The sequence below is a fragment of the Megalobrama amblycephala genome, linkage group LG18 (assembly GCF_018812025.1).
Source record: "Megalobrama amblycephala isolate DHTTF-2021 linkage group LG18, ASM1881202v1, whole genome shotgun sequence".
Taxonomy (NCBI): Eukaryota; Metazoa; Chordata; class Actinopteri; order Cypriniformes; family Xenocyprididae; genus Megalobrama; species Megalobrama amblycephala.
Window position 1 is genome coordinate 10052513 of NC_063061.1, and position 25292 is coordinate 10077804.

Genomic DNA, 25292 nt, shown 5'->3' on the forward strand with positions numbered 1-25292 from the left:
AAATGTTGAAATAGTGTAAGCTGATTGCTTCAACAGAAGCATATACCATCGATTAACAACTTCGTTGCTCAAACTATATCTTTCTTTAAAGGTTTGTAAGTTATCGTTCAAAATCAATTCCTCTATGGAGAAAGTGAATGGGATTTTTTTAACTTCCGGAACACGACTGATGCACTCATATGGGGACCGCGAATCGTTCAGACCAGTTTTATGAACCCGTTCAACTGATCCAACTCACACGGAAGTGACGTGCTGAAGCCGGTTAAAGTGGTTCTTCGCTTTGGAGAAGAGTACATTTTCAGAATTTGTGCCTGTTTTTACCTCACTTTATCCGCAAAAATGGGTGATCCCGTCGCCGAGCACACGTCACGACTTCAACGACAGGTCAGCTTTGCTTCAAAACATTAATAGCTTTGTTCATTTAAAAGTTGTGTTCATGTTACCATGTGTTTCTCATGTTCTGACGTAAGAGACTGAAACACGCATGCAGGTCTGACAGTCATGAGCGTTTAACGCACTGTGACTGCAAATTCGGCTGACATTAAAAGTATGAAGAAAATAAATCATGACGTACTGTACTGAGGGTGCCTTAATTTCTAGTGAGCTGCAAACCTGGGGTGCGTTGAGGGCTATTTGTATGTACATTAACAAAAAGTACACAGAAATTCTTAAATGCAAAGAATCCTCATTATGCTTGTGAATGTGGTGGTTTTTACCTTTCTTTAAACAGAAAGGCTTTTTTGGAAGTAATCACATTCATAGTCAAAGTGAAACCAAAAGAACTTTGTAGCATAATAAACTATGGTAGTGAGTTTATTATGCTATTATGGTAGTCACGTGTCACAATATTAATGCCATAATCAGTTTGCACTTTGAAGTATTTTCTTATAACTGAGATATGTGGTATCTGATGTTTATGATCTTTGTCCCTTGCCTACTTGAGATTTTCTGTGGTTTCAATTTGCCATACAGGAAAGAGAAATCAAGTTACTCCAAGACGAAATCGAGAGGCTGCGAGATCCACAGCAGCTGAACTTCACGTCTTCACAGCTGGATGTGTTGCGCGAGGAGAATTCCCGTCTGAAGTACCGCTTAAACATCCTGAAAACAGTGAGTGTGATGTGCTTTTCCTTTAAATGAGATGATTGTGATCTTTGTAGTGTGACCTTCACTACAAATTTTCAATGCATTTTCTGTGCAATTACATTTAACACATTAAGATATGTCAACAGAGTTTACACGCTAATGTAAGAATAAAATCTAATCATTTGGGCACGGTATGAGACCATTTTATAGAAAAATTTTACTGTTTGTGGAAATTTCTAGTTCATTCCTATGGAATGTTCTGTAAAACTTGAATTTGCAAAGCTTTAATCTGCACTGAAATGATGTGTTATGGCATATCAGTTATCAGACGAAATCAGAGATTTTTTATTTTTTTTATTTATCAACATCCGCCAAAATTAGTCAATTTTATTGCGCATACTTATTTCCCTTATTACCACAAAATGATATAACGTTTTGTCATCATCTTACACTCACTTAAAGTAAATCTCACACAGTTTCTGCCAATCTCATGTTAATCTTGAGTACCTATAGAGTAGTAGTGCATCTTTCATATCTCCGAAAAGTCTTTAGTTTTATCATATTTATAAAAGATACATACGCTGTACCGAGTCTTTCCGAAAACAGCCGAGCGCCTGGCGGCGTGCCGTGTGAGCGGAGCTAAAGAGTCACGAGCACGCGCAGCTTTCGTGTAGCGATCGTCTGCAAGCTATCGATGGTTTAAACACACACAATACACCATTGCATTATCCATGGATAACTTTTGAATCACTATAATGAATATAGCGTATAGTGAATGATGAATAATGAATTTATGAATTCACTACGTTCGTATTGTTTACATTTTATGCGCCTATTTCCAACAAAACAGACATTTGAAGCAGTTTTACTCACCACCTGCGGTTCTGACTCATGACCAGGATCATTATAGCTGTGACCGCTCCATCTTTCAGTTTCAAACGATCTGTAAATCCAGCATAGAACTGTGCCTTGTTTATAAAACCATAAACGCTGATCCTGAAGGCTTGAGCAGCCATGGAAAAACAAGAGATATTCTCCATTCATTTTAACCAATAAAAAAGTGATTGCAACTATCAGTTTCTATGGTTATTTTAATAACAAATATTGAGAGCGCATCAATGTAATGCTTGAGCACAAAACTCTCTTTGGGAAGCAAGGTTATCTTTCCCTCACAACCAAAAACACACTTCTTTGGTGATATTGTTGATTTCGTGGTCTAAAAACAAAGTGACAAATCTTTCTCGAGCAAGTCGTGTGCAGGGCTGCCAACTTCCTTAAAGTCCCTGTAAAGTCATTTTAAAGTATGTGTTCTGAGTTTGTCACACCGCAGAAAAACATGTTATTAACCACCCAGCCAAATTTGAATGATTAAAAAAATCTGCAAGTAAATGAAATAAGTTATCAAAATCTCTCTGCTCTCAAACGCTGGGGGCGTGTCCACTGTCGACGCTGAAACCACGCCCACTCACGAGAGCTGTAGTCTCAACTTACTTGAGTCTAATGAGTCAAACATACTGATGCATATAAAAAGAATCATGTTAGAGGGTTGCAAATTTTAGTAGAGTTACTGTGGACTACCTACTAGTTATAACATCAGCACACACGGCAACTTAGACTTAAGACTGGGCATGTACTGCAGACTGGTGTCGAGTCGACAGATGTTGGCGCCGCGAGACGGGAGGATGAAGGCCAGGATGGGAGAAACTCTGTCTGGCTCCATATCATATCATCGGTTGTCGGTGGGACGGTAGGAAGGCCGAGGCGGTAGGGGGGCTGAGGTCTGTTCAGTCACATTCACCAAAAACAGCGGATTATCTGTGAATCCCAGCTGAAAGTTTGAACGAAGTTAGAACGATATCACTTTAGAGACTAAATTAATCCACCCCTTCATATCATCGTTTTAGTAAATTTAAATAAGGAGACCGAGCTGTATTGTATATTATAACAACCATGTAATATGCATTTGCGTGAGGAAGGCATTACTAGCTAAATGTGCAAAGGGCTGTATGACTGTAATGACACTCGAGATTGAGCGGGTGAGCTGCTGTAGCGTTAGAGGCGGCGCCACGCTCGGTGCGTCATCGACAGTTATATAGTGTTAGGGGCGGGGCCATGCTCAGGGGCTCCAGTGCGTCTTTGGACCCCCGTTTTAGTTCCGCCCAAAAAATCCTGAACAGAGACTTGGTGAAAAACTGTTTAACGCTCTAACTTCACAATTAAGCATTACACAATTCACAGTCTTTGTAATGTGTTTCAGCAATACATTTGTAACATTTATAATGTGTTTAGAAATAATTCTCAGAATTGACCTTACAGGGACTTTAAAGCCGAACGAAGCGCGTTGGTGGGCGTGCTCTTGCTCTCTCGCTCTGGTTGATGTGTGTACGTGCGCTCTTCCGGGTGAAGTGCCCATACAAGGAATTCTGCCCTTTATTACATAATAAAGGGCCATACTCGAAAAAATTTTCCAAAGTTTGTGAGCAATCTGAAGAGTATTTTTGGCTCAGAAATACTTTTTTTAGCTCGTTTTTTTTTTTTAAACTTTGGCCATGTTTAGCATGAGAATCCAACTCTTTAACAGTGTAAATAAGTCAGAATGCATGAAATAGCATTAGACCCCCCCTTTAAATTAAATGTAATCTTTAACAAATCTCAAAGTATATATCTATATTTTCATACTCAGTTACACTTTAGTTCAATAGTCCACTTTAGACATTCTATTAATCAAGTAACTTTGTAACTACATGCCACTTAACTCCCATTAGAGTGTTAGTAGACTGTTAGGTTAGGTTTAGTAGAATAAGTTAAAAGTTACTTGTAGTGTTAACAGATATTAAGCAGACAGTCTACTAATCAACCAAAATTTTAATTGGTGCATTCATATTAAAAAGTAACCTTGTTAAAAAACAAGCTTGATTTCAACATATGCTCTTTTTGGTCTAGAGACAAAGTTTTGGGTTGTGACTGAATGCCACAACGCGACGTTCACAAAAGGAGAATCGGTTTCTCTGTGACATGTTTGCTACATTTGCTTGAATATTTATTATAAATCAAGTGACAATCAACAAACAATTCAGCAGTGCTAATATTGTTTACTAAAACGAAATGGAATTAAAATTGTTACACTTCATTTTAAACATATACATATATATATGTATATATATATATATATATAATATTATGAAACTATTCTTAATGCATTAATTATACCTTGCAATGCACCTTATAATGCATTGATGCATGATCTCATGGGTAATTGTTACCACAGTTATAATAATTCATTTTAAGCTAAGTAGAATTATTATTAAAAAAATTACAATTAAAATGAAAACTGAAAATAAAATAAAAGGGAGTTCAAAATATGATTAAATACTATAATAGTTCACATGGTCAGTTTTTGGGATTGGTAACCGCATTTACTAACAGGTGTGAGTCTCGAAATGTCTCTATCACACTACTTACAGTAGTGTCTCGAATACTGTCTGTATGAACGTGCAACGAGAGTCAAACCAGTTTTCTCCTTCCAGTAACATTAGTGACAGTGACCAAAGTAATATCAAAGATGGCAACATCCATAAAAATTATTATTATTACTTTTGATATGACAAGAGTCCAATCGAGCTGAGAGTTCATCCATCAAATCTTCATTAACCAACGGCAGCTTTTTAATCTGGGTGGATAGCGGAGCATTTGAATCGTGCATTAAACACAGAAGTGACGGGAGCAGCTTCAGCGACTGGATCTAAAACCTTCAGATCACACACAGCTCATATCTACATCGCTATAAGTTACTGAAACCAAACATGAAAACCCACAACAAACGGTAGATACACGTTTGTGCAGCACAGAGCGGCTCTCTCGCACTGACAGACAACTAGTCGTCCAGTCCTGTTTCATTCACGCAGCGCGTGTTTTCCGAGAATGCGGTTATGAGTCCTCAACATGTACGGTTTGTAAATTACTGAACGGTGTGTGAATGTAGCCATATTAAGGTCTAAAATACAGGACTGACAGCCGTATTCTGTTGCTGTCTGAACTTGGCCAATCTGTTTCCACTGTGTTTCCTCAGAGTTTACAGGAGGAGATGAGCCAAAACGGCAAGACGATGTTGAACATCAACCAGCGTTTGCAACAGATCTTTGGGGAGGCCATCAGTAGCGCCTACCCTGACTTAGAGAACCCGCCACATGTGGTCACCCCCAACCAGCAGGCCAAGTTTGGTGATTATCAGTGTAACAGTGCCATGGCGATGTCTCAGGTCGGTTTCATTTGTATTATGTCTGAATTTTCATTTTTAGGAGAACTGTTCTGGTGCTCCCCTTATGTTGCTTCAAACTTTCTGTCAAAAGAAGAATGTTCTTGTGACTTGTTTCTTTTGTTCAGTTGTATGGAATTATTTTTGTAAATGTGTGTTTTTAAGATGATGAAAGCTAAAGGACAGAAGGTCAGCCCCAGGGAGATAGCAGAGAAGATTGTCCAAAACATTCCAAACAATGAGTTAATTGAGAGAACAGAAATCGCAGGGCCAGGTTTGTTCAGAACATCATAATCACCAAGATCATTTTTTCCCATCCTTTTAAAGATTTATTGTATATAATCAAGTACATATTGCATTTTAGGGTTTATCAACATTCATCTCAAGAGAATGTTTGTCTCTAAACTTCTCTCAAACCTGCTTGTGAATGGAGTTCAGCCTCCGCCATTGGAGAAGAAAAAGAAGGTAGGTGTTTCACTGTAGTGATGAAATGCATCACAACATAGTTCTGTAAAGCAGTGTGTTATCAAGTGGTATTTACCCTTTTGGTGTCTTTCAGGTCATTGTGGACTTCTCCTCTCCTAACATTGCCAAAGAGATGCATGTCGGTCACCTGCGGTCCACCATTATTGGAGACAGCATGTGTCGACTCTTTGAGTTCCTGGGTTATGAAGTGCTAAGGTTGGTGTGTATTAGTTGTGGAGCTCATCTGTGAGCTTTCATAAAATTTAAATCTCTGTTGTAGAGGTCGACCGATTGAACTTTCTCTTTTTCCCTATAAAAACATAAACTTGTGGTTAAATGTTGTGAAAATTATATTCTTTTATTGCGTTTGTGTTGGCCAGCAGTAATCTGTGTGTTCATTAGTGCTTGTGTGCATCTTTCATCCTTTTGTCCTTTATCTGTCAGGTTGAACCATGTTGGAGACTGGGGGACACAGTTTGGGATGCTCATTGCTCATTTGCAAGACAAGTTCCCAAATTATCTCAGTGTTTCCCCGCCTATCAGTGACCTTCAGGCTTTCTACAAAGTGAGTACATGCTATATACAACCTGCAGGGATGTGCTCAAAATTTGGTTTTCGACTGCTGATCGTACCAGCCGATGTTTCACCAATTTTTACACTGCATTACTTAATGTTATTATTATTATTATTATTATTATTGTTAAATCAGGTCAGCTGATAAATGGTGGCATCAGGCGGTCTGTAAAAATAGTTCTAAGACTGGATTAATGATGCTGAAATGAAAATTCACAGGAATACATTACATTTTAAATATATATTAAAATAGAAAAGTTATTTTAAATTATAATAATATTTCACAATATTACTGTTTTAATTGTATTTAATTGATCAAATATATGCAGCCTTGATGAGCAAAAACATTTAAACAATCTTAACCCCCCCCCAAACTTATGATTTTATATTTGTATCTGATATTATTTACCCCAAAATGAAAATTGTCATAATTTACATCATTTAAACCCATGAGACTTTGGTAAACCTTTATATTTCCATTGAAACCTCCATCCTTTGAAAGTCCAGATAACCATAAAGGTCATAAAGGCATCATAAATAAAATCCATATGAATCGAGCGGTTTAATCCAACTCTTGTGAAGAGATACGACTGCACAGATTTAATTAAGGGTAAACAATAATCAACACTCAAACATTGAGCACATCACATTAGGTAAACACAAAAGCTCAAACATGCATGCATGATGCTCAAGAACCAATGAGGTTTGTTCTAGCACGTGATGCACGGCACAAGCTTTCATGTTTATCATGCTGTTTGTTCTTGTCATTGTTTATATGTGAATAAAAGCCTAAATTAAATCTGCTCATCATATAAAGTGATGGAATATCTTCACAAGGCTTGGATTAAACTGCTTTATTCATATGGATTTACTGGGCTTTCAATGGAGGTACAGAAATCTCTCAGATTTCATTACAAATATCTTAAATGTCCCATTTTTCGTGTTTTTTTTTTTTGAAGCTTTGATTGTGTTTATAGTGTGCAATAGGGCTGGGCGATATATCTCATGCGATTGTCACGCGCATTTCGTCAGTAAAGCCGGTTCCCTGATTGCCGCTAAATCGCCATCACCTGATTTCAGATGGAGCGGCATTTAATAGACAGAGCCGTAGATCACTGATAAGCCACGCAATATCGCATTCATATCGCAGATGAATCGCCTTCGATAATGAACGCGATATTGCGTGGCTTATCAGTGATCTACGGCTCTGTCTATTAAATGCCGCTCCATCTGAAAGCAGGTGATGGCGATTTAGCGGCAATCAGGGAACCGGCTTTACTGACGAAATGCGCGTGACAATCGCATGCGATATATCGCCCAGCCCTAGTGTGCAATATAACATGTGTTCATGTTTCGCGTGTAAAAAAAAAAACAGTATTTTTCACATAATTTACTTATCGCCATCACCATCGTATACCGCTGTTTCCACTGTCATAAAAACGGGCTGATGACTTCCTTGTTCTATGAAGTCCCTCCTTCAGAAACACGTAACGAGTTCTGATTGTGCCAGCGGTTCCTGTGTTGTGATTCGACAGCTCTGAGCGCTCCTTGCCCGGAAAGGTCACGCCTCTTACCATAACGTGGAGATGCACGCGCTCAGTGTTATTGTAAACATGTCTTTAATTTTACCCTATCAATTTGAGCCGGAATCAGACCCGGTGATTGGACTGCGGGATGAAAATAACAGCATTTCGACGACATGGCGACAAACACACTCTACAAACGCAACTCTTGTGTATTCCTGTGGGCGGAGGTTAGTCAAAAAACTGTTTTAGTGACGTCATTAAAGAAGGAAGTAGAGGGATGTAGTCCAAACTGGCCGTTCGATGTAGGCGACTTCTGTTAAATAAAATATCTCGCTTGGCATTGAATTTTGAGCTTTAAAATTTGACAGATTTTATTTATACTCTAACAACAACAACACACTAACTAAAGTTTGAAACATGGGATCACGAAGAACGGGACCTTTAATTTGTTTTTTGAAGTCTTAAGGGTCTGGAACGACATGAGGGTGAGTGACAGAAATTTCATTTTTGGGTTAGCTAACTCTTTAAGTCTGCATTTTGTTACACTTTAAGGGTCCATAATCATGTGGTCATGTAGTTAATGATTAACTGAACATATAATAAAGGAATATTAGCCATTATTTATGTAGTAGTTAAGCTTGAACACACCAGAAATTGTCTTAGTACTGCCTACTTAGCCATAATTACTGGCTTATTCTGGTGAATAAACTTGAACATCACTCAATGAGTGCCATACAAATCAGTAATTAATGTAATTATACTTATAGTATAGGGGTCAAATGGTCTTTAATGTACAATTTTAGCAATTTATTAATCAAATCTGTAAAAGCAACACTAATTAAACGTAATGATTCATATTGTTCAGTTTACTTAATAGATGGTAAATCACAGAAATATTACATTATGTAATTTATTTACTGCACACACACAAATTAAAGGGATAGTTCACCCAAAAATGAAATTTCTGTCATTAATTACTCACTCTCATGTTGTTCTACACCAGTAAGACCTTTGTTCATCTTCAGAACACAATTTAAGATATTTTTGATGAAATCCGAGAGTTTCTGAGCCACACATAGGCAGCAATCATTGTACATTTGGAGGTCCAGAAAGGTAGTAAAGACATTGTTAAAATAGTCCATGTAACTACAGTGGCTCAAGCTTAATGTTATGAAACGACGGGAATACTTTTTGTGTGCAAAAACAAAACAAAAATAACTTTATTCAAGGTCTTACGGGTCTGGGACGACATGAGGTTAAGTAATTAATGACAGAATTTTCATTTTTGGGTGAACTAACCCTTTAAGTTGTAAATCATGGCCAAAAGGGTTGACACTTTATTTCAATAGTCAACTTTAGACATTCTGTTGACTATAAGTAACTTTGCAACTCCATGTCAACTAGCTCTCATTAGAGCATTAGTAGACTGTCTCCTTTATATCTGTTATTTTGATGCTCCCCAACAGACATTCTACTGGCTATAAGTAAATTTACTAGTACGTCATTGTCAACTTAATCAACTATCCTAACAGTCTACTAATACGCTAATTAAAGTTAGTTGACATGTAGTTGTAGAGTGGCAAAGTAATGTCTAAAGTGGGCTATCAAAATGAAGTGTAACTATAAATGGCATTTATTGTACATCCCATTAACCATGCTTTATTGGCTTATTTCTGCTTATTTATCCTTCAAATACTTGATTGATTGGATGTAAATAATGCTAATATGCCCTTTATATATATGTTCAGTTAATTATTAATTATTGGTTTGTTAAAGCTTAGCTACCTCATAAATAATAGCTAATATGCCTTTACTAGTTCAGTTAATCATCAACTAGTGGTGTGTTAATGTTAAACTACCGCATAATTATGGACCCTTAAAATAAAGTGTTAACCAAAAACTCTCCTATAATTTCCTGTTCCTTCTATACTGGCTCTGTCATAATAGTGAAATAGTGTCAAAATTCACAAAAAAGCACACAAACTGCAAAAATCATCTGTTTTCTGCAGGTCTGTCGAAACACTTTGTGCACAGTTCATTTGTTGTGATGCATTTGATGCTTTTCTTATTTCTTGCAGAACCGTTTTGCTTACCCAACAGAATGTTTGCTTGCTAAACTGATGTTACACAGTAGAGAGAAAAAATAAAAGTGTAATTTGACAACCTTTACCCTTTTATTATTATTATTATTATTATTATTATAATTATTATTATTATTTTTTTGTTTGCATTGTGTCTCCACATATATGTAGTGTTTAAATAGTTTTTCATGTCTTTTTGCAGAAGGCTTTGATGGAATCTTGGTTTCACAAGTGCTAAGAGCTTTGACCCTGTTCAGCTGAATGTTTTTCTTTTTAAAGCTTGTTTCTTTTCTCATCTCTATCAGGAGTCTAAGAAGAGGTTTGATGAGGATGAAGAGTTTAAGAAGAGGGCCTACCAGTGTGTGGTTAAACTCCAGACACTTAATTCTTCACCTTAATTCTTAATTATTTTGCAAAGAGCATTTTGCTGTCCCTTGGTCAGACTTCATCAAAGGCTCCTTCTCATGGAAATAATTTTTGACCTCATCTGTGAAAAGAAAACTGTTTCCCGAAATGGTACGTGTTATATATCACTTATAAATGATTAAAAACAATATTAATAGAGTTATTAAGATTGATGTGGATTGGAATTGGTAAAATGTGCACAGAAAATCTGAGAATGTCATTCTCACTTTATCATGTATTGAGTAGACCAAAACCTTGCCTCATTCATGCTGGTACAAGTGTGTGGTTAAACTCCAGAGCAAAGAGCCAGACTTCACAGACAGTGATGTTTCTTGTGTGAGATACCTGAGAATGTCTCTACTTTATCAAGAGGCATTAATGCTCTTGTTACATTATTCTCTGAAACAACAGCCCGCAGTGTGGAGAGAATATCAGCTGAACCAGCAAGAAATGACAGTAAAAAGTACTGTCATTTCCCCCACTTTATGTATCTAAGGATAGTGTGAATTGTTCACTGCTAAAGGAAGCAGACAAAACATCAAAGATGCAAACAACTACCGTTAACAAATCAGCATATTAGAGTGATTTCTGAAAGATCATGTGACACTGAAGACTGGAGCAATTCAGATTTGTTATCGCAGGGATAAAATACATTTATATTAAAATTAAAATACAAATATATTAAAAATACAAATATATTAAAATACAAATTTAAATAATACAAATATATTAAAATTGAAAACAGTTAATTTAAATTGTAATAATATTTCACAACATTTTTGATCAATTAAATGCTGCCTTGGTGAGCATAGAAAGAAACTTGAAAAACATTAAAATATCTTACCACTTATTTTATAGTTTTTATATTTAGAATATAATAAAACATTTTATTTATTGCATTCACAATTGAAAAATATTAATAATTAAAAATACATTAATATAAGTACAAAAAAATATATATTTGATTTAAATGCGTTATGAAAATTTAAATCATGAGCGCTCCTTATGACATGAGAAACATTTTCCGTGCAAATATTACAGCAATTATTATGTGTGTCCCGTATTTCTGTCGGTTGAACCAGAGATTCAAATCATTTGTGAATTATTCTTTTACGTTGTTCCTTTCTTTTCGGTGAGTTGGCCAAACGCACTTGCATAGCATAGCTGAAACTATTTGGATTCGTTCTGACTGCTCTGTCATTGAATCATCTGAGGCAGTTGTTCAGTTGTTTCACTAGTTTGAACTGCACTGCATGGCCAAGTGGATAACGGAACACAAGCTCAAAGGAGTTGCGTTTACTCCTGTTACTGGACAACATTATTAAAAGGCACTGCAGCATCCAATGAGAAGCGATTCAATTTAACACACACCTCTCTGTTACAAACCACAAACTACTTGATGATTAAACTAGTTTTAAATCGGATGAAACAGCCATGAACAAAGTTAGAAGACTTTTAAATTCCCCAAATCACCACCCTTACAAACATTTACAGGTACCACTAACAGGACTGTATTTACCATGGTTTTGGCACAAACGTGGAATATTTATATTGAATACTATGCTATTAATATAGTCATTTATATTGTATTAGATTTATTACGTGGGTAGGGGAAAATAATTAATTTTTGTTATAAAATTATGGCAATTTTTTTGAAAGGTGGGTGCATAGTTTCTATCTGTGTTTAGGCTATTTTTTTTATTAGCATATAGATTCATAATATCATAATATCAATTGACAGTGGTAGTGAGTAGCCAGCATAGTTTAACCTGTGGTTACTAAGTCAGTCTCACTGTCAGAATATTTTCATTTAAGCCTATAATAATTTGATAATTATAAATAAAATAATTCTTACCAATATGTGACCCTGGACCACAAAACCAGCCATAAGTCGCACGGGTATATTTGTAGCAATAGCCAACAATACATTGTATGGGTAAAAATTATCAATTTTTCTTTTATGCCAAAAATCATTAGGATATTAAGTAAAGATCGTTTCCATGAATATATTTTGTAAATTTCCTACCATAAATATATCAAAAAATTATTTTTGTGGGTGGATATGCATTGCTAAGTACTTCATTTGGACAACTTTAAAGGCGCCCTCAGATTCCAGATTTTCAAATAGTTGTATCTCGGCTAAATATTGTACTATCTTAACAAACCATACATCAATGGAAATTTCAGATGATGTATAAATCTCAATTTCAAAAAATTTACCCTTATGACTGGTTTTGTGGTCCAGGGTCACATATCTATGAGCTTGTATAATTCATATATTTGTTACCTAGGAAAATAGTTGTACAAAGCTGTAAATGATCAAGTATCTGCATACATCATTATATCTGCATACTGTTGGGTATCACGTTTCTAGGTATATTTTAGCTTACTTATTGAAACTGTTATGTGTCTACAGCTCCCCGCTATTCCCACCCCCCAAAGAACCCCCGGACCACTTCAACTTTTCAATTTGATAATCCGGCCCTCAAATGAAGCTAATTGAATAGCCCTGCTTTAGACTCTTTTAAGTAATATTTTATAAGGACAGTAAAGGTCAGTATATACAGTGCTCAGCGTAAATGAGTACACCCCCTTTGAAAAGTAACATTTTAAACAATATCTCAATGAACACAAAAACAATTTCCAAAATGTTGACAAGACTAGGTTTTATATAACATCTGTTTAACTTATAACATGAAAGTAAGGTTAATAATATAACTTAGAGAACAAACTTTTCAGTTTTACTCAAATTAGGGTGATGCAAAAATGAGTACACCCCACTGAAAGTCTCTGGAGCAAAGCTAAATTTTAGACTACAAATGTCTAATTTAACAAGAATTCAACCACAGGTGAGTCTAATTATTCATTACACAGGTGTCCAGCAGACAGTTGACTATAAAAGGGTGTTAAAACCCCTTCCCATTTCATGCTGTCAGCAATGGCACCGCATGGAAGAGAAATATCACAAGACCTGAGAAAGAAAATAACTTCTTTACATCAGAAAGGTGAAGGCTACAAAAAGATCAGCAAAATTTTACTTATCAGTCAGAATAATGTAGCAAAAAGTGGTACAAATATTTAAAAAAGATGGAACTGCAACCATCTCACAGAGATGTCCAGGTCGTCCACAGAAGTTAACATCTCGACAGGAGCGTCTTCTGATGAGAAAGAAAATCGGCATTCAAGTTCACAATACGGCGTACACTGCAGAGGAATGGCATGCATGGGTGCTGTCCACAAAGGAAGCCTTTCCTAAAGCTCAGGCATAAAAAAGCCCACCTAGAGTTTGCCAGGACCCATGCTGACAAAGATGAAGACTACTGGGACTCTATACTCTGGAGTGATGAGATCAAGATAAATGTTTTTGGAACTGATGGCTTCAAAACTGTAACTCACAAAGATGAGGAATACAAAGAAAAATGCATGGTGTCTACAGTAAATCATGGTGGTGTCAGTGTCCTTATGTGGGGCTGCATGAGTGCTGCTGGTGTCGGGGAGCTGCATTTCATTGATGGCATCATGAATTCACAGATGTACTGCTCTATACTGAAAGAGAAGATGCTAACATCAACTCCGTGCCCTTGGTCATCGTGCACTTTTCCAACATGACAATGATCCTAAACACACATCTAAGGCCACTGTTGGATTTCTGAAGAAGAACAGGGTGAAAGTGATTCAGTGGCTCCTGATCTGAACCCAATCGAACACCTATGGGGAATTCTGAAGAGACAAATTGAGTGTCACTCTCCATCCAGCATCCAGTCTCTAAAAGAGCTAATTCTTGACGAATAGAAATAGATAGATGTTGCAAAATGTTGCCAACTTCCTAATTCCATGCTTAGAAGACTTTGTGCTGTCATTAAAAATCATGGATGCCATACAAAGTACTAGATGTAGTAGTTTTTGTTGTGGGGTGTACTCATTTCTGCATCACCCTAGTTTGAGTAAAATTGTGTGATAAAAATATGTAATCTAAGTTATATTATTATAAGTTAAACAGATGTTATATTAAACTATTAGTCTTGTCAACATTTTTGAAATTGTTTTTGTGTTCATTGAGATAGTGTTTAAAATGTTAATTTTCAAAGGGGGTGTACTCATTTACGCTGAGCACTGTAACAGCATCTTAGTAGCAAGTTAACAACAGTAGACTCAGTGTCCATACCAAGTGTGCTGCACAAGTCCTGAAAAGTGAATCCAAAGAATCACTACTGTGCAGGATCCACCTCAGGATCACTGCTGCGCAGACTCAGGCTCTGAGCAGCGTAATCGGCAACAACTGTTACTGGGATATTTTGGCTTCTTTTTGTCTGAAGTGGAAGGAAGAGGAGACATGCTGTTTTTTTAACAGTCTATGGTCCATAGAGTTTATACCAGTAACTAGAAAAAATTAAAGTCATCATTTACTTGCATTACATCCAGATAGGAAAGGGAAACTACAGGGATTATGTATTTTTCTAAAGTAGTGAAGCTTCTGTTCCAAATATTGTAATTAATTTAAGAGCTTTCATGTTCGAGAAGGTTTCATATTTTAAAAAGCTTTATCTGCCATTTTGATTTAATTCTTTAATAATTCCAACATTTATAAGCTGAGACATTCCTCACACATTTGTTCTCCTCTTCCTCTCAATTTCTGTATTTATTGCAGAGGAATTTTTTTTTTTGGGTAAAACAAGCTTGAACATTTTAAATCTGAAGAGCACAGATGCCCTTCACCACCATTCCAGCGACACCAGCTCTAGACTCTGATGTGACAGCATCTACCTTTAGCCCTTAATCAAAACTCATTCCCCCACTGAGGCTTGTCTAATGAAGGTCAATTAGTATTTTTTTTTCTGCTGATGCTGTCCAATCAGGCTTTGCTAAATCAGGAGAGTGTTGCATTTGATTTCCCTGTGGTGTGACTGTTGTAATTAAACCGTCTTGTCCCTTCCGCTTCTGTCCGCTTTGCTGATGCAGAGTTTCAAAAGATCTACGACTGCCTGGAAATTCGCATAGAAGAGAGAGGAGAGTCCTACTACCAGGACATGATGATGGTCGTGGTGAAAGAGTTTGAGGAAAAAGGTACAGATGGAGTGTTCTTTGACTCTTTCATAAGTGTGTTGTCTTAGAAACTTTGATATATGCAATGTATCTTGATTTGAGAACAGATATGACAACGATAGTCTATTGACATTTGAATAAAGGTTAATAAGTTGCATTATTTCCTGTGTTTATGTATTTCTAATTGAAACTGGAAGTGTGGCCGAGACATATCAAATGGTTAAAAGTTTATTTTAGGAACTTTTTGGGATACACTATATGGGCTCAAAGATGACACACGAGGATCTGGAGCCACAAAACTCCTAGTTTGAATGGGAAGTGCATACATTTTTTTTGCATCAATAGATTCTCAAATCTTTCGTTGTTCAAACACATAGGCAGTCCCACCCCAAACCCAAACTCACACTATTGGTAAGGTCACTGGGCTGCAGTTCCAGACTGCAATTCTGTTTTGTGCTGCTAGTGGTACCAAAAAAAAAAAAAAAACAGACTTCACTTCACTTCACTTCAAGATGGGACTAAAGAAAGTGTGTGTGTGTTTGTTTTATTTTTTTTATTATTATTTTAATTTTATTTTTTTAAATAATTAAAAATATATTATTTTAATTGTATTATTAATAAAATATTTGTTGTTTATTTATTTTAGTTGATTAATATTTATTTTGATTGATTTATTTTATTTTCATTTATTTTATTTGTATATGTTTGTATTATTTATTATTTTTAGTTGATTTTTATTTTATTAATTTTTTATTTTAGTTTTTTTGTTTATTACTTTTAATCAGTTATTTAATTTTTTTAATTGATTTAATATACTATTTACTTTCATTTTATTTCTTTTCTTTTATTATTATTTTTAATTGCTTAATATTTGTTTGAACGTTTGTTCTTAAGAATGATTGACAGTTGAACAGTCCCAGTTATCCTTGCAAACAAGGTTTACATTGACATCAAGAGTTAAAGATTGTATAACATTGCAAGGTTATGTAATTTTTTGCACTAGTGTCATGTACTAGTGGCTGTACTTCCAAAACATTGTGTTTAATGTTTACTCTGGTGCAGTGCAACTGTAAGTACAATACTGTAAATACAATTTTTGTTTGTTTTTTACAAACCGAGGGACGAGTATTGCCAATCGACAATAATTGAGCCAGAACATTCCGTTTAAAAAAAGCATTGCACCTCTGACCGCACATGTCCAGTGGGGGGCAGTGTTGTTTCAAGATTGATTTTAGCCCCTCGCTCTACTATACATCCAATTTCACATTCACATTCTTCTCTCTCATCAGGTCTGGTGGAGTTGGACGAGGGCAGGAAGATAGTGTTTGCTCCGGGCCAGTCTATTCCCCTGACGATTGTCAAATCAGATGGAGGCTATACTTACGATACCTCCGATCTGGCTGCCATCAAAAATCGTCTGTTTGACGAGAAAGCTGACATCATCATCTACGTGACCGACAGCGGCCAGGTGCGTGGGTGTACGTCTGGATATATGGGTTTGTAACGGACAGTGTTGGGGAAGTCTTGAACGGCACAAACCTTCCCACAGTTATCTGATGCGCATGAGGACACATGCAGCAGGGGTCAAGGCCGCTAGGCGAGACACAAAAACACCCCAGAATTCAAACGGCTGTATGTTTATAAATGTGTGCAATAGACTCCTCACCTACTCAAATATTAATGCGGTCTAGGTCATGAAATGCAGTCTGCTCACATCTCTATCAACACTGCTAGTTTACAATTCTGCTTTGCTTAGATAAGAAAGATGCTTTCTTTGGCTAACATTTAATGAAGGATTTATCAGGAGGATCTCGATCCAAACTGTGTAGAACTTTTTGTTTATTTGGTGTGTTACTTGTATTAATGGTCAAATAACTAAATGTTCTTGGTGTTTTTTCTTCTTCTTGGCATTAACTGTGGTGTTCGACAGGCAATGCACTTCCAGGTGATCTTTGCTGCTGCTCAGTTGATAGGCTGGTACGATCCCAAGGTCACACGGGTAGAACATGCAGGTTTTGGCGTGGTGCTTGGAGAGGACAAGTAAGTGCATTGATCAGTATAGAAGTCACCTTTTTGTCTGCATCATGTTTCCATCTGGATGATCCATAGTGCTAATAATTTCATTATTGATTAGTTGAGCATTTGTGCGTGGCCACAACAAACCCGTGGTGTGACCTTAATGTAGTTTAAATGCATTTCTATGAAATACAAAATGTTTACACACACTACGGTTCAAAAGATTTACTTTCTAACTACATTCTAATTCTTTTATTCAGCTTGGTCACATTAAATTGATCAAAAGTAACAGTAAAGACGTTTATAATGTTACAAAAGATTTCTATTTTGAATGAACACTGTTCTTTTGAACTTTCTATTCATCAAAGAATCTTGTATCAAAAATTTATTCTTGTTTTTCCACAATAATATAATTTTTTTCAAACATCGATAATGATAAGCAATGTTTCTTGAGCAGCAAATCAGCATATTAGAATGATTTCTGAAGGATCATGTGACTGAAGACTGGAATAATGATGCTGAAAATACAGCTTTGCATCACAGGAATAAATTACATTTTAAAATATATTAAAATAGAAAATGGTTATTTTAAATTGTAATAATATTTCTCAATATTACTATATATTTGATCAAACAAATGCAGCCTTGGTGAGCATAACACTTATTCCAGAGACATTAAAAATCTTCCCAAACCTAAACTTGAGTTCATTCTTATAATGCAAGCATTTCTATTTTGCAAAGCAACAGCAAAAGTGTAATTAAATGTCACCATCGGTGCGAAACTTTGAAAACTTCATGGAGCATGTAGCATAAATGGAATGAATTCATTTTCATTAAAACAATATTTGTTGTTCAGTATCAGATTTGATGAAATGCAAATAATAGTATTTTTATATGAACGATAACTGGATTACTGCAAGATTAATGAAAAATAATAACACTTCGGTGATCAGAGGAGATAATGTATATGTTAGTGTTTTTAATCTGCTGCTTTTCAACTGTGAAAGGATTGTCATTTTTATATTTTAAACCATAACATTGTTTGAAGGGTGAAACCTTGGCAAGGTACCCAATAAAATATTTAATATTTGATTAATCAAAGGAATAATCGAATGATTAATCATCAAAATAGGGGTTAGTTGCAGCGCTAGTGGTTCATGTAGCATTAGTTTTAGCTGTAATCGAAATATTGTATTGAATGATGCATTTAAAAAGCACTGTTTCCACATTTCCATGATTCTTTTTTTATAAACATGAAATTTCCATCTCAGGAAAAAGTTTAAGACACGTTCAGGGGACACAGTGCGATTAATGGACCTTCTGGAGGAGGGTCTGAAAAGATCCATGGACAAACTGAAGGAGAAAGAGAGAGATAAGGTGAGCCCTTCAAACTCCAAGGAAACTGGCATCTTCTTATGCCACCTTGAAAGCTTTCATTCAGATCCTTTTGTGTGCCTGAGTACTTCAGCTCAATTCAGAAGAGATCAATGGATCTCAAATGAGACCAGATGTGCTAATGACAATTACTGGCTGTATTACTCACAACTCCTTTGTGCTCAGAAATGAAGAGCATCCTAATGCCTCACTCACTTGATTGATATCTCACAAACGAGTGAGCTTCTGACAGTAGAGGAATTTGAAAAAAGACAATTATATTGCTTCAGACACAAGTAAGGAAAGTAAATGTCCTCGAAAAGCCTTTCTTGGAATAGTTAAAGGTGTACACACACCATTTTAAAGTTTTTTGTTGATTTTATTATTTGATGGATGTTACCAAGTATATAAAAAGATTTCCTTTCCCTAAAGTGAATCAGACTTTTGCCAAGTGCCTTATTTGTCAGGAATATTGAAAGTAACATATGCTGCATTAAATTAGGCAGAAAAGTTAGCAGGCGTGTAATCGTGCAATGTTCCTGTGAGCATAATCAGTTTGAACCAGTGATGTAGGACAGAGCCAAAATTTGATCTGATCTGCTGATCTGAAGCAATTTTTTTTTTTAAATCACTCTGAACACTAGTTATCTGTTCATTCCCCTTTAATTGGAGACAAATATGTATAAAATCTAATAAGGTATAGTCACATTTTTGTTGCTCAACAAAATTTTGTGCTTTGAAATCCAGTCATTTTCAATAGGAATTCACACAATCTGGAATGAATGAATGAATGATGCATTTATATATCTGGAATTTCATAAGAAATGAAAAAGTTCCCCATGCAGATTTTGCTCATTTTCAAGTTAGTCACGCAGTGACCAACAGAAAGCTGCTTGGTTTGTGACCGTATCTTAAGATTATCTTATTTAATCCTGATTGCCTATTCAGCACATACTTGGTAACTTGTTTTTCTGAAGGTGGCAAAAGGTCTTGGCTGCTCCAACCTCAACATTTTGAAAGCGTGTGTGTGTTGCAGGTGCTGACCCCGGAGGAGCTGGTAAAGGCTCAGCGTGCCGTGGCCTTTGGCTGCATTAAATATGCAGATCTTTCGCACAACCGCATCAATGACTACGTATTTTCCTTCGACAAGATGCTGGATGACAGGGGCAACACCGCGGCCTACCTCCTCTATGCCTTCACACGCATCAGGTAAGCCCTCAATGTGATGGATATATTTAACCACATCAAATGAGCCCTGCTGGGTATTGATCTGCATCAATGATGTGGTACTCGTTTTTTTGTCATGTCTATTAATTTTTTAAAGTATTTTCAAGGGGACCTATTATGCCCTTTTTCAAAGTCTTGATTTTCATTTTGGGGTCTATTAGAATAGGTTTTCATGCTTGAATGTTCAAAAAACACGCTATTTTTCACATATCTAGTATTTTTGCAGCACCTCTCTTTCTAGTCTGTCAGTAACGTTCAGTTTAGTTCCTGTCTCTATGAAGCCCCTCCTTCTGAAAAGCGCAGTGTGCTCTGATTGGTGGGCTGGACCAGTGTGTTGTGATTGGTCAACCGCTTCAAGCCTGTTTCAGAAATGTCACGTCCCTTAACATAACCACAAGTTTCAACACACCTCTAATGCAACTCAACCAGGCCTCGCCCCTTTATTTTGCATATGACTTGGGCGAGAATCATTTAAATGAGGAATATTGTGACGTGTTCATACCTGGATAAAAACTCAAAACTACAGTCGAGGCATTTCAGGGAATTCAGAAACTGTGTTTAATGATATAGAGAATAACTCGCTTTGGAGTGACTTTGTGCTTTATAACTTTGCAGACTTTTTTCATGCTCAAACAGCAACATTACACAGTAAAGATTGTTTAAAATGTAAAAAAGTATAATAGGATATCTTTAAAAATTCAATTCAATTTTGTTTTACTTGTTTTCTGTATTAAAGTTTATTTGATATTATCTATCTATCGATAAATCTGTAAATCAATCAATAAAACGGTAAATCGATCGATCGTTAAATCAATCAATCGACCGATAAATTAATCAAATACTTTTATCTTTAAAAGTATTTAAAAACATTTTTGAAAAATGATAAATACTTGTTACTTATTAGTCATTAAATTGATTCTTTTCTTGAAAATGGTATTAGATATATATTTTTAAGTCATATGAAACAAATATACAAAAATGACATTTCCACTTTCTTTATCATGGACACTCTTATGTAGAGCTGGTTGCTGATTAATTGGTGAAAATTGGGGTACAGGTACATCAGGTACAGTACATATTTACATATTACACTTACACAGTACATATTTTTTCAAATCTCAACTAAAACTGTAAACTAATCTGGGAACACTGTCATATAAAACATACGATAATATAAAGAGTTAAAATGAACAGCAAACTATCAAATTTAACTGCTGTTTATTTCTAGATACAATCAACGCTTGTATATAGGTTTGTTGTATACAAACATTTAAATCGCACATACGTAAGGCAGTTTCTATATTTAATGAAATTATGTGTACTCAAATTCATAGTTTGAATATAAGCATTTAGACATTGGCTGTCAAAACATGTTTTGACATGACAGATTTATTCAAACATTCATAAATAATGAAGACATCACTAACATGTTATGTAAAAATGTGATGAATATGTAATGCAGTGCATATATTTAGCAAAGTGCTCCTCTCTAGAGTTATTTTTTTCTAGTTGACTAAAAACCTATGAACATTGAATGGCTTTTTTCTGTTCTATATTGTCTTCTACAGTACTGACCCATCTTCACCTGCTTCAGGTGAGGTCTTCTGGGCTTTGATATACCCCTTCTGGGACATGTTTATATGGGTCTGTGCTGGAAACGGTGGCCTGATTGATTCCCACATGGGTGTTGGGAAACAACTCACCAACACTGTTGAAATGGCCCTTCCAGTTCATTCTCATGGGTTGTTGGTTATTTGTTCTCTTGGCAGTTGTAACCATGATGCTGTGTGGAAATGGTATGTGTGTGGGACTCTGGGGCTTTGAGATTGTGTGCCCATGAATGAATGCATGCATCTGCTGTGCAGTCAGTGTTTTTCTGGCTGAAATGTGTGTGTTTGTGACAGATCTACTTCTGCTGTCGCCCGAGTGGATGCTCGGCACAAGTGCTCTATTATTCTCACTCTTTATCACCTTGTGTATGCTCTTCTGTCTCAGTAGGGCTGTTGACCTGATGTCAGGAGCGTAGGGTACCACAATCCCTCCTGTCTCATGGGTCCCTTGCATTTGGAGAGCTTTTTTCTGTCTCTAATTGGCTTTTCAAAACAATTGGTTACAGAAAATCATTTTTGGGTGAAGTGGAGGTGGAAATCAAAGCCATTGACAGGAGAACAAGCCAAAAAATAATAATTGGCCATGGCAGCAATTGTTGGGGATTTCAGTTTTTGATTTCTCAGAACGCATCCAATAGAACCTGCTCCTCTAGTTCTCTGGCAGAAAGGCCTTTTAGACACTTCTTTTTTGTAACATGTTTTTCTTATTTATCTGAGCTGTTGCAACAGTTAAATGACACTTCTTTCTTTCTTTTTGTGCACTTTTAATTTTTGTTTGGCCATTTGCATTGATCTCATCCTGTGTTAATCTCAGTAGTAGACCATTTAAAGGAATAGTTTGTTTGAAAATGAAAATGATGTCATCAATGTTCTTCAAAATCCATGCATTTCTTCTATAAAACACAAAAGAAGAAAGTTCTAGCTGCTTTTTTCCATACAGTAAAAACATACAGTGACTGGTGGCTATCAAGATCCAAAATGGACAAAAAGCCATCATAAAAGTGCTTCAAATGTTTGTTAATGGAAATAAAAACTAGTATAAGCGGGAAAAACTGAAGCTAACTGAAGTTTTTCCTTTTGCATTTTTCGTGTACAGGCAACAACACTGTCGAAACGTTCTTCGAAAATGACTAAAAATGCCAGGCCAGGCCAGTAGTTGGCGATGTCACTTTGTAAACACTACGCGCCTATAGACTGAATATGTAATACGCATGCGCATGACGTCACCGTTTTCACAAATTCACGTTTTTGTAGTTTACATGGAGACAATAACCATATGAAAACTCGTTTTCAAAAGTTTCCCGTTTTTAGTTTACATTTACATTTACATTTATTCATTTGGCAGACGCTTTTATCCAAAGCGACTTACAAGTGAGGAATACAACAAGCGAGTCGCCATGACGAGGCAAATAGACAAGAAGTGCTCATAATACAAGTTATAGGCAGTGCTTAGATCATCATAAGCTACAATAGAGAGGGATTAGAGGAAGTGAAAGGATAGGAATAAGAATTTTTTTTTTTTTTTTAAGATGAGGTTAAGTGCTCACGAAAGAGATGGGTTTTCAGCTGTCTTTTGAATATTGCCAGGGATTCCGCATTCCGGATGAAGGCAGGAAGATCATTCCACCAGCAAGGGACAGTGAATGAGAATGTTCTGGAAAGTGATTTAGTTGAAAACAGTGTCATGTAAACGGCCCCTAAAATACATTTTCATGTCCTCAAAATTGTTAAATACATTGTAACCAATGTAACCTTACAAATTACAGAGAAATTTAACGGCATTAAGCATTTTTAAATGATACACAGTAAGCAGTGTAAATTTTGGCAGCTCTAATATACTAAAACAAGCAAACAAATAAATACTAAAACAATGAGCAAGCAAAAACTAAACTAAATTAAGAATAACAAATAAAAAAAAACAAACAAAAAAAAACACTGAACTAAAATAACCCCAGCATATTCAAGTCAGTTCTCTCATGCCTCACACCCGAACATGATGTGCCAAGTTTGACCATGCAGAAATGTATAATATCGTTTATAAGACACATTCTTCTTCTGTTTACCTCCAGGTCTATAGCTAGACTGGCTAACATCCAGGAGGCCGTCCTGCGCAAAGCAGCCGAGACCACAGAGGTCTTACTGGACCATGAGAAAGAGTGGAAACTGGGTAAGTGCATCCTGCGCTTCCCTGAGATTCTGCAGAAGATCACAGACGACCTGCTGCTTCACACACTGTGCGACTACCTCTACGAGCTGGCCACCACCTTCACAGAGTTCTACGACAGCTGCTACTGCGTGGAGAAGGACCGCCAGACAGGTGGGTTCCCTGAAGGAGCACGATCCAGAAGTCATTAATGTTCACAGTGAGCGGAATCTATCTGAAAAAAAAGTGTAGCTGGCCCAGAAATCCCCCCCCCCATACTGAGAAAGAAAAACATCCTCAGTGCCCAAAACCTTGAGGTTTTAATGGTTAAATAAATCCATGTACTTTGGAGTATGTGGTTTTTGCTCTTTAGAAGATGTGTCAGGTGTGTAATTGGTCCAGAAATATATTTAGTTTCAACTTGTAGGCCAGGATAAACTTTTATACTGTAATAAAAGATACTAAATAGAGGAGCTGTAATTTACATATAATGTAATAACTTTGTTTTTCACAGTTACAATATGTTTTAATGAAAAACAAATGGTTTATTTGAACAGGGAAATCTAATCTAGGACAATATCAGATAGAAATCCTTTAGTTTTTTTTTGTTTTTTTTCTCCCATTTGAATCTCCTCATTAAAAACTAGTTACTTAGGCACTGATGAAGCTACTGTCTTCTTTTAATATAGACTAATGAAATTAGCTGTACTAGTTTGAAAAAGACTGCTGCTTATGGGACTTTTGGGTTTCTTTTGTTTAAAATCTCATGGATTTAAAGATAAATTGTAATTTCTGCTGCACTTAATGCAAAAATAATGACAACAATATAATTAAAACAGTACTATCGTATTGGGTCACTTATGCGTCTCACATTAAACTAGGGGAAAAAAAGTACATCTTGAAAGAAACGTCTTGGAATGCTATTTGCTGGAAGGACCTCATGAAAAATTATTGAAAGAACAGAAATATATTATTGGCTGGTCACATTTGAACATTTTTTACATTTTTAATGTCCAAATGTGACCAGCCAAAACTATAATAAAGGCTTTGTAACTTTTTGTATTAGAAGTGCCTTAGACTTATTTTTCTAATGTTTAGGGGGGGAGGGGGGAGTATTTTAAGATTGTTTTTTCCCCCCTACAAGTTTAATGAATGAGCTTTAATGACCAAGACGTGACAGAACATCATTGATTTGATTGAAATGAACCTGCCTCTTTGAAAATGGCCTGTTTGACTAATGACTGCTCTAAATCGTTCTCCTCAGGGGAAGTGGTCAAAGTCAACATGTGGCGGATGCTCCTCTGTGAAGCCACCGCAGCTGTGATGGCCAAAGGTTTTGACATTCTGGGTATCAATCCAGTTCAGAGGATGTGAATTGGTCAATGCCTTCCTCCTCTGAACACAAGACCTTTTACTCAAAAACATCGATGTCCCAACGGATTCTTATGGTATACCAAATAAAAGTCATTGAACTGTCCATAACAAAAA

General features: G+C 36.1%; 1 protein-coding gene across 1 annotated transcript; it reads left to right on the plus strand.

The window, feature by feature from the left end:
* Positions 1-100: 100 nt before the first annotated feature.
* On the plus strand, positions 101-25292 carry rars1 (arginyl-tRNA synthetase 1). The gene is given in 16 exon segments (XM_048165650.1): positions 101-384; positions 973-1110; positions 5156-5344; positions 5507-5615; positions 5706-5806; positions 5901-6022; positions 6251-6371; positions 10292-10415; positions 12276-12290; positions 15351-15455; positions 16724-16902; positions 17365-17474; positions 18722-18827; positions 19861-20033; positions 23731-23978; positions 25069-25292. Coding segments are annotated over 16 exon segments (1995 nt in total). The 5' UTR covers positions 101-339; the 3' UTR covers positions 25179-25292.